The sequence below is a fragment of the Chionomys nivalis genome, chromosome 2 (assembly GCF_950005125.1).
Source record: "Chionomys nivalis chromosome 2, mChiNiv1.1, whole genome shotgun sequence".
Classification (NCBI taxonomy): Eukaryota; Metazoa; Chordata; class Mammalia; order Rodentia; family Cricetidae; genus Chionomys; species Chionomys nivalis.
In genome coordinates, this window is record NC_080087.1 from 68,509,468 (window position 1) to 68,520,179 (window position 10,712).

Here is a 10,712-nt window from a genome sequence, read left to right on the forward strand (position 1 = left end):
TTTTGGTACTCAAGGCCATGTCCAATCTGGTCCAGCCTCTCAATGGCCATTGGCTGAAGGAGGTTCCCCATCACCTCCCCATTTTGTCTAAACAAGAGAGTTCCAAACCCAATATAAAACTATATACAATAAGAACAGATATCGAGTATAAAAATTAGAATTACAACCAGCATAAACAATATTAAGCAAGAAACATATGCAAAATGTTTTAATAATTTTTCTATCCTAAGGAATCTAAGTCTTGCATTAGAAATGGTTTGAGGTCCAAGGCCCTCCCTACTATATCTAGGCTGAGCAAGGTATACATCCAAAGAGAAGGTTCTTCATCACAACATGGTAAGAAATAAATCTACTGCATATAAAATGACATTAGTGCCATTGTGGAAAACCATGAGAATTCTCTGCACCAATGCCAGATGCTCAGATAGTTCCTCACAATGATAGATAGTACAGCAAGGTAACCTTAATAGACAGTGGAAACTTTGTGTAAAAAGTATTTCATAAGTAGCTTCATTAGCTCTTCTGTGCTAAGCATTTAATTACTAGTTCAACAACTTAATATATAATTAATTACTTACTTCTTTTCCCCATATTGATTAATGTATGATTAAAAACCTAAATTTATCATTACATCATTTGTTATTTCGTTTTCTACTGTTTTAGTTGTTATTTGTTTTTGATGACAAGGTCCCACAATGTAACCTTGACTGGTCTGGAATTCTCTATGTAGACCAGGCTGACCAGGAACTCACAGAGATTAACCTGCCTCTGCCCCCAGAGTGCTAGGATTAAAGACATGCATCATGATACCTGGACATTTTTATTTCTCAGCTATAAATCCATTAATTTGGTGCTCAAACATTCATCGTAACTATCCAACAGTCATGAAATAGGGAAATTTTCGGTTTTTTTTAACCTGGGTCTGCTTGGTGACACCTTCTTCCTGTACCAGGCTTCAGCCAGGAAGAATGCCATAAGCACCACAAACAAGGCAGACATTCCCAGCCTGATGACATTAATCTTGGTGTAACACTGTGATGAGGCCTTTAGGGAAACTGAAAGAGAGAAGACGATTAATACTGTAACGAGCATCCTTCCTCCCCCAAAAGAATCAACCACAGCTGACTTTCTTCCATCCACTCAGACACTGGCCAGTGGAAAGCTGTCCATTCTTTGCAGTTTTAACCCCTAAGCACATAATTTAGGCTTTAATGAGAGCTTAAATGAATGGAGTTTTGTTTTGTTTTTAAATTTTATTTTCTGTATATTCATTCTGTCTATTCTACTTTGATTTCTGTGTCATGATAAAAATATTTGACCAAAATCAGCCTCAGGTGCGAAAGGGTTTATCTCATCATAGAGGTTACAATCCATCATTAAGGAAGGTTAGGGCAGGAAATGAGAGTAGAAACCATGGGGAAGAGCTGGAGAGATGGTTCAGTGGTTAAGATTATTGGCTGCTCTTCCAGAGGACCTTGATTCCATCCAAAGTAAGCACATGCAACTCACAACCATCCATAAGTCAAGTTACAGGGGCTCCACACCCTCTTCTCACCACTTTTGGTACCTAGCAAGATTGTGGTTCATAGACATGCATATGAATAAAACAGTCATACACAGAAAGTAAATAAAATTTTAAAAAGAAAAAAGAAACCTGAAATTTAAGCATCTCTGACTTGCTCTGCCTCATGATTTTTTTTATATACCTCAGTACCAACTGCTTGATGATTGGTGTCATCCAAAGAGTGAGAACAAAGGCCTTCTACATCAATTAATGATCAGGACAATTTCTCATAGACATGCTCACAAACCTATCTGAACTTCGTATTTCCTCAGTTGAGAACTCTTATTTCTGATGACTTCAAGCTGAGTCAAGTTGACACTCAAAGCTAATTAGGATTCTGACTGTCTTCCTTGGAGTTTCAGTTGTAGTGATAAGATACCATGGCCAAGGCAACTCTTAAAAGAAAGCCTTAATTAGGACTCACAGTATAGGAGGGTAAGAGTTCATGCCCATCATGATGAGAAGAATGGCAATAGGCAGGCATGGTACTGGAGCTGTAGTTGAGAGCTCACATCTTGACACAGAAGCAAGTGGTAGAGAGAGCTACCTAGGAATGGCAAGGGCTTTTGAAAGCTCAAAGTTCACACCTCCAGTGACATACCTTCTCCAACAAGATCACACATGTCTCTCTTAGGGTCATTTTGTTGTCTAGGTTCTCTGGGATTATGAAATATAGGCTGGTTTCCCTTTGCTTATGACTAAAAGCCACTTATGAGTGAGTACGTATTACATTTGTCTTTCTGGGTCTGGGTTACTTCACTCATTATGATGTTTTCTAGATCCATTCATTTGCCTTCAAATTTCAAGTGTTATTATTTTTTCTGCTATGTAGTTATGAGCAAAACATAAACCAAAGGAAATTTACAGGGCACAGAAATCCATGGTAGATCAGCATCTCTCCACATACCACAAAAAGCCATTGTACCTTGAATATAGCAGAACTTCACCTGACATCTGAGCCCCTGGAACACTGTGAATGTCAGCTGCACTCAAGAAGGGCTATTGTAGTATGACAGTAGCACAAAATAGATACTTAGATTAAAAGCACACAACAGACAACCCAGATAGAAACGCACATGGCTACAGACACTTTTGGACAAAGATGCCAAAAGTTCACATTGAAGGATGTTTTCCTCACAAAATGATAGGAAACCTGGATTCCTTCACATAGAAGGAAACTAGATCCCTATATCTCACCCTGCACATAATCAAGTCCAAATAAATCAAAGACCTTACTATAAGAACTGAAACTTAAAATATTAGAGGGAAAGCTGGGCAGTGGTGGCGCACGCCTTTAATCCCAGCCCTCAGGAGGCAGAGGCAGGCGGATCTCTGGGAGTTCGAGGCCAGCCTGGTCTACAAGAGCTAGTTTCAGGACGGGCACCAAAGCTACAGAGAAACGCTGTCTCGAAAAACCAAAATAAAATAAAATAAAATAAAAAAAATTAGAGGGAAGCATTTAAATATAGAGGCATTGGCAAAGATCTTCTTTTGTTCCCAGCATCCACATCAGGCAACTCATAACCAACTGTAACTCCCAACAATGCCCTCTTATGGAGTCTGTGAACACAAAACTCATATACATATACCCACACACATACACACTATTTTCAAAAATAAAATAAAATAGGTACTTTTAAAAGAGAGAGGAAAGAGTATAAGTGATAAAACAATAAAATTATGCAATAAACTATGTCTTATTAGAAAAAATACTACTGCCATCATATAATCCTTACTTGTCACTGAGATATCAAGATGATCACTTGGATGCGAGGCCCTGAAAGGGGCTTCTGCCTGCAGGTACACACAACTGTACCTTCCTGCATCATGAACTGTCACATTCTGAAGGGTGAATTCCACTGTGTCGTTTTCTGAACTCAGAAGCTGTATGGGGGATGAAGTTCCCTCCTTTAGCAGAGCGAACATTTTATACTGTGTGAAATTGTGTGGCTTCCAACACTGTAGATTCACCTTCTCTCCTGTGGTAACTTGACGCAAGTGCTGGACACGGAGGGAAGGCTTAGGCAGGTATCCTGTAAGAGAAACAAGATCCAAGGAGAATAGGTCAATCTTAGAGTCCTATATTCATCCTTCCAGTCCTGCAAGGGTCCTCATGATGCTGAAACTTTCCCACAATCTGACTCTCAACAGACATATTTTTATTAGTTAAATATGTCTGTAGATAACTTTCCATATGTACACAGTGCATACTGACCATTTTCACCCCACCTCCTAACACCTTCCTCATCCCCACATATCTCTCTGGTGTTCCTTTCTATTCATTTTGTCTGGGGATCCCTGAGACTAGCCAGGACCCTTTGTGTGACCATTTGTTTGGAGTTACCTGTTGGAGCCCAGAGGGCTCAGCAGAGGGTACAAAATTAAACTCGGTTGCCCCTTTCTCCCAGAGTCAACCCATAACCAATAGTTTGGTCATAAAGAGAAGGGCCCTGTACGATCTTTTCCTCCCATCACTTACTATTGATAGGGCATTCTTGTGTGTGACCAGTGCTGACCGGATGTTTTTATTTCACTCCTCCAGTAAGAGAAAACTTGAGGTAATCCAGTTTGTCCTTGTTACCTCATGTCCTTTAACTGCTCTGGAGGTGTAGTTCTTTTAAAACTATGTTTTTACTTGATTACTGGGTGGGGTACAAGCCAGGGCATGAAAGTGAAGGTCTGCAGGCACCATGTGGATGTCTCTCCTTCCACCATGTGGGTGTTTGGGATCAAACCTGTGTTGGCAGACATTGCAGCCAAAGCTTCTCCAAGTTGATCCATCTTACCAGTCCCACGTGATGTCCCTTTTGTCCCTACCTCTGCTGCATTGGTGACAGGTTCTCCCTTCTCTGAAAATCACTGTACTTTGTTCTGAGGCATCTCTTCTCACCTGTGACCAATAGTAAGAGGACATCACTGGAAAATGAGATTTTCTTGAGGGACTCCTTCAAATGGTATTCACAGGTATAATATCCAGCATGCCTTAGCTGAAGGTTAGTCAGGCGGAACTCAGCTGTCCCCTCTGTCAGATGATGTGGAGGCCTAGAATCCAATATGCTATCTCCCTTTCTGAGAACAAGTATTATGCCCGGCGTGGGACTCACACATCGCAGTGTCACGGTGCTGTTCTCTGAAGCCACTGAGTTTGGCCAAGCACTGAGGCTGGGTTTGAGAAAGAAATCTGGAGGAAACAAAAATCTCTCTGGATCAGGCACATCAACGTGCTCGCAGGAAGGACACAGAGAACATGTGTGATCAAAGCTCGGAGTGGGTGTGGTTGAGTCACTTACCATCTCTGTGTGGCCATCATTCAGATCTGCAAAACAGTCATGAATGATGTACGAGTGTCTACTGAGTGCAACCTCATTCCCATTCTTGGTTCTGAGGAATACCCCAGAGGTTCTAGATGAGCTCAGACCCTGAGTTCACATATTTGTGTTTGCATGCTCCAGCAACTAGCCTCTGGCTTTAAGCCAACTGAAAACAGGGAACCATCACAATTCTGGAAAGCTGGGTGCCTCTCCTACAGTGTCTGCATGGAAGACAGATGCAATGTGGGAGAGGGCCAGGTGCAGACATGTTGAGAAGTTGTGGCAGCATGAACTGCAAAGGTTACAGTGGCCAATGGCCTGATCCTGTGGTGAGGAGCAGAGACTCAGGAGAAATGGAGTGAATAACAGTCTCCCCCAAACACACACACACACACACACACACAACTGAGATCAGCAGACAAATCAGGATCTGAGGCACAGGAGAAAGTGCTTTGATACAAAGAAAAGGCATAGAAACCTATTCACTGGAATGGCAGTAAAATACTTTTAAATTCTAGGAAAGGAAAAAGATATCAAAACACCAGGTTATGACTAGACATACCAGAAAAAAGTCTCTTCATTGCAAATTATAGTTACGATGCAAATATGGCAGAGGAAAGAAATAATATTAAAAGTTGTAAGAGGTAACTAAAATTCTGAACTCACAAAAATTAATACCACACTTCTCAGCAGTCCTAAAAACCATCAAAGCAGGCAATGGTGTATTTTAATCTCTGAAAGTGAGTAGCTTCTAACTAACATTACTATGTAGAAATTACAATCAGTAACTAGAAAAGGATGCAGCATATACCACTCAGTGAAGCAGCAAGCCCCTGACATGAATACTGGAGAAAGAAAAGACTTGATTCATTTCAACCAGGAAAAAAAAAACTAACAGAATTACAGGAATAAGAAAATCTATCTCGGAATTGCCCTAAGTGCTGGAGTGAGACTTAGCATTTGAGAGCAGGAAGTTCTCTTACAGAGGACCAGTTCCCAGCACTCACAAAGTGAGGCTCCCAACAGCCTGTAATTGCAGATCCAGGAGTTCCCATGCCCTCTTCTGGACTCTGCAGGAGCTGCACTCAAGTGCACACACACACACACACACACACGCAAACAAATGGTTAAACAAAGTAAGTCATCCATAGGGTATAGTTCAAACCTTTTATTTTAGCACTCAGGAGGCAGAGGCAGGCACACCTTTGTGAGTTCGTGGCCAACCTGAACTATATAGTGAATTCCAGGTGAAGCAGATCTACATAGTGAAAAGTCTCAAAAATTAATTATGGGATACAAAGGTAAGCATGTATTAATAAAGGGAAAAATCCATGAAGAAAATATAAAGATTAAGGCAGTGAGATGTCCTAGCAGGTAAAGGCACTTGCCACCAAACCTGAATACCTGAAGTCAATGTGAATCTCACACAGTAGAAGGAGACAACTGAGTCTCTCAAGATATCCTTGCATTCTGTGGCATGTACACGTTCATGAACATATTGCACATATGTACACAATAAATAAACAAATGAAAAAAATTTAATGATTGAGTTGGGCTTAGTAACTCATTTCTTTAATTTCAGCACCCAGGAGGCAGAAGAGGAAACCTGTGAGTTCAAGGCCAGCCTAAATTACATAGAACAAAACCTAAACTGTATAATGAGATACTACCTCAAAAACAAACAGAAAACCTTAAGAATGCCTACTTGTTCTGACTTTTTGGAACCCATTCTCTCTGGAGGGATACTTTGCTCAGCCTAAACATAGTGGGGAGGGCCTTGGTCCTGCCCCAAAGCAATGTGCTAGACTCCCCATGGGAATCCTTACCCTCTCTAAGGAGTGGATGGGGGGTGGTGAGAGGGGGAAGGGAGGGAAATAGACAGAAGTCATATACATTGAATGTTGATGCCCCCATTTTCATAAAACTAATACGAGTAGACATAAAGAGACAGACAGATCCAGATACAAGAATAATGGTGACTTCAATATGCCACTGGTTCAAATAGATACACGATCCAGAAAAATATCAAATGAAAAACACAGAGTTTAACTGCGCCACAAATAAATGGGCCTAGCAGACATTTAAATGATATTCTATCCAACAGCACTGAAATACACATTCTTCACAACAACTTTTCCAGTACAGAGCACATCTGAGCCATTGTAAGGCAGTGGCACCCCAAATGGAGCATTCCCTCAGGAGGGAGGGAGAGTGCTGGTGAGAGAGGGAAGATTCTCAAAGGCCCCTCCCAGCATGGAAAAAGGGTCAAGGACTGCCACTGGAGGAGGAGATGCTGACCAGCCCAACACAGAGAGAAGAGACTTCTGGGAGCGTCCAGCTGCCTGCACATTGTGCAGAGCTCCAGGCTGCAGCGTTCATGAGTCATCAGCAGCGCTGGAGGGGGCTTTCTGCTGGGGCAGCTGCTGTGGTGCCATCCCTACTCCAGCTGACACTCCCCCACCCATGCTCCTCTCAGTAACCCCAATAACAACCCATCGGTTCACCAATTGGGACTTTCACTGAAACTTTTTATTTTTTTGGTTTGTCATGGGCTCCCTTAGGGTGAGGTTTTTAAGCTGTTTAGATGTGCATGTGTGCCTGCATGAGTGCATGTATGTATGTGTCCATGTGTTTTGCTTTTACCCTGGAAAAGTCTGCCTCATAACTGCCATAAAGCAAATCTTAATGAACACAAAATAATTTTAAGTAATTAAATAAATATTTATAATATTAATTTAAATAATTTCTTCTAAATAATTTCTCCCTCTGTGTATCTGATCTCACTGTGCATCTCTGGCTGTCCTGGAACTCACTAGACCTGGTTGGCCTTGAACTAATACGGATCCACCCGCCTCTGCCTCCTGATGCTAGACAGGTGTAAGCAAGATCAAACCTAGTTGAAAAGGAAGAATTTTTTTCCTTTCATCAGCTCTCAGATAAAACTAAGGTTAAGGTTGAGAGGATGGCTCAGCAGGTAGAGTTCTTGTTGTCCAAAAACCTCTCCCAAGGTGGAAAAAAAAGCCAAGGCCCTATGCTGAACTCAACCTTCCAGGAGGGACTACAGAAGAAAAGCATCTGATGTCTCCCAGTAGGAAGATACAAAGACCCTGCAGTTGAAAACCAGCCTGTCTAAGGAAGCAGCTAACCTCACATGTATGCATGAATGTGGAATCTGGAAGGCAATGTTCTCATTTTCAATTGCTCTTCCACCTTATTCATTAAGGCAGGACCTCACAGCCAATCATAGCTCCTGGATATGGTTACACTCGTTAGCAAACCCGCCCTGCAAGTCCCCTGTCTCTCTTCTGAAGCTGGAGTTACAAGTGGATCGCCATACTGACCAAGCAATCACATGACTGCCATAAGAAACACATCCTCCCCCTTCCCTATCCCTAGTAACCAAAACCTCAGCTTAAAGCATGTCATCTATGTTCTCTTGAAGGTTCTGTGACCTATCATGGCATGGTCAGAACTAGAGACCACACCCCTCTGTTATTAAATAAAGTCTGCACTAGCTGTTTGAGATCATATAAATTCTCATCTTTCCTTTCTTCTTTCTTATCTTTGTGAAACTTAGGCATGAGGGCCAGATTTGAATCTCCATAAGCCATGAAATATCTAGGTGAGTGTACAGCCTATAACTCCAACTTCAGACGGCCAAGATGGAGGATCCTCCAGAGCAAGCTAGTTACCAAAATAACCATAGTTGGGAGCTATGATTTCATTTCGAGATCCTGCCTTGCTGAAAAAGGTAGAAGAACAATTGATGACTTCCAGACTCCACATGCATACACACATATGTGTACAGACATCCACACCCATGTATGCTCACACACATGCAAGCATGCATATAACATATGTACAAAACACACATGTACAAATGAAATCAATAACTAAGTATTCATTTCTGTTGCTATCATCACTCCCTGCCCACCCCAACTGCTTGGAAGATGATCACCCTTTGCTGCCTTCCTTTCTGATAGATTGACACATGTCATTCTGAGGAAGCCCCTCCTCACCTGTGACCAATATTAGAATTTCATCACTGTACCGCAATGATACATTGGGGTTCTCAACTTCATAGCACATGCAGGTGTAGTATCCAGAATCACTCTCCTCTACCTCAAAGAAATGGAAATTAAATGAACCCGGAACTGCCGACACTTCAAAAAATCGAGATCTCCTTTTTATCGTCCCAAGTTGTGTCCTAGGATCCAACTTAGTATCTTGCCTTTGATAATTACAGTACACATTTTGTGGGACACTTAAACAGTTCAGGGTCACATTGCCCTTTGTAGGAACCACAGAGCTGGGCTGGGCGCGCAAGGAGACCTTAGGTAAGATCGCTGAAAGAAAATAAAACTCAGAGTTGCATATGACATATCATCCTGCTCCCTGGGAACCATTTAGAACAAGGGATGAAGCCATTTAAATATTGGGGGGTGAAGGAAGAGACACTTACTTTTCCACTTTATGCCTGTAGACCCAGCACATAGCCCTGCAAGACAATGACTTATAAGACACAGTGCCTGCCTGGAGCTGCCTCATTGCTCTCTCTGATCCCAAGAATCTACTACTGAGTTCAGGCTCTTGCTTCATGTATTGAGGCATTTCTGTGTTTCCCACATGTTTCTTGCTCATCAACAGCCCATATCCTCCCTGTGCAAGTCTGTAACCCTGAACTGGGGAGCAGAGACAGGCAGATCCAGGGAACTTGCTAGCCAGCTAGTCAGCCTTCCAAAACAGGAAGTTTCTGCTTCAAAGAGAAATCTCAAAAAATAGAGGGAAGAACCAAGAAAGATTCTTAATGTCCTCTCTCTTTGACTTGCCACATGTATGCACACAGGCACTTGAATGCACACACACACACATGCACGCGCACGTGCACACACACATCACATATACAACAAATGCAAAAGAATGAATGTAAATGTCATGTTGAAGTGGCAGAAAGCCATTCAGAAGCTCATAACCTACTGATTTGGAGGAAACAGGAACATATGTATAAAGTACTAAACACATTCCCCACACATGATGTGTGTTCACAAAATGAAATTTATTGACTTCTCCTACAGCCTCGCTGGCCTCCCCACTGGCCTCACCAACTCCAGCTGCCTCCACAACCCACCCACCCACCACAAACAGCCCTGCTCTCCCTCAGACTTACCAAGACAGAACAAGAGCAAGAATTGGGAGTTCATGATGCCTCTCAGTAACACACTTTTTGCAGAATGCCTCTGCAGCTTGCCATCGCTGTTGTCTGTGTTTAATTCTGGGAGCAGCAGTAATGGCCTTCCTTCAGTTTTTAATCTTCAAAGCTAGCCCACAGCTTCTGCTTTATGGTGATAATCTGGATGTGATCTCTCAACTATATCACACCACTTCCTCCTGACGTGGCTCTCATAGGCCCCTCACCACACAGAAAGAATTCAGACTGATTCGCAAGTTTCTGAGAAACTGCCGTATTGATTTCCAAAGTGGCTGCACAAGTTTGCCTGCCCACCAGCAATGGAGGAGCGCTCCACTCGTTTCACGTCCTCCCCAGCATATTCTGTCATTTGTGGTTTTGATCTTAGCCATTCTCACTGGTGTCAGATAGAATCCCAGAGTCCTTTAGATTTGCATTTCCCTGATGGCTAAGTGCTTCTCTGCCATTTGAGATTCTTCTGTTGAGAATTCTGTTTAGGTCTGTACCCCCATTTATTTATTTTTATTTCTTTGGTATTTTGATGTCTAGTTTCTTGAGTTCTTTATATATTTTGGATTTCAGCTCTCTGTCAGATGTGGGGTTGGTGAAAATCTTTTGCTATTCTGTAGGCCACCATTTTGTTCTATTG

At 42.1% G+C, this 10,712-nt stretch overlaps 1 protein-coding gene across 1 annotated transcript; it reads right to left on the reverse strand.

Moving 5' to 3' along the window:
* Positions 1-882: 882 nt before the first annotated feature.
* On the reverse strand, positions 883-10,433 carry Tarm1 (T cell-interacting, activating receptor on myeloid cells 1). The gene is made up of 4 exons (XM_057760242.1): positions 10,379-10,433; positions 4,455-4,745; positions 3,301-3,597; positions 883-1,055 (listed from the first exon to the last, which is right to left on the reverse strand). The coding sequence occupies exons 1-4, from the start codon at positions 10,431-10,433 to the stop codon at positions 883-885; spliced, it is 816 nt and encodes a 271-aa protein (XP_057616225.1).
* Between the last annotated feature and the right edge of the window lie 279 nt (positions 10,434-10,712).

Bases quoted from the DNA above. Each gene is read 5' to 3' on its own strand.
- Tarm1 (XM_057760242.1), bottom strand. From the start codon at position 10,433: ATGACAGAATATGCTGGGGAGGACGTGAAACGAGTGGAGCGCTCCTCC. The intron at 4,746-10,378 runs GTGGGCAGGCAA...TGTTTCCTCCAG, and splicing joins GGAGCGCTCCTCCATTGCTG to ATTTCTTTCTCAAACCCAGC. The intron at 3,598-4,454 runs GTGAGAAGAGAT...TTTCTCTTACAG, and splicing joins CCTCTTACTATTGGTCACAG to GATACCTGCCTAAGCCTTCC.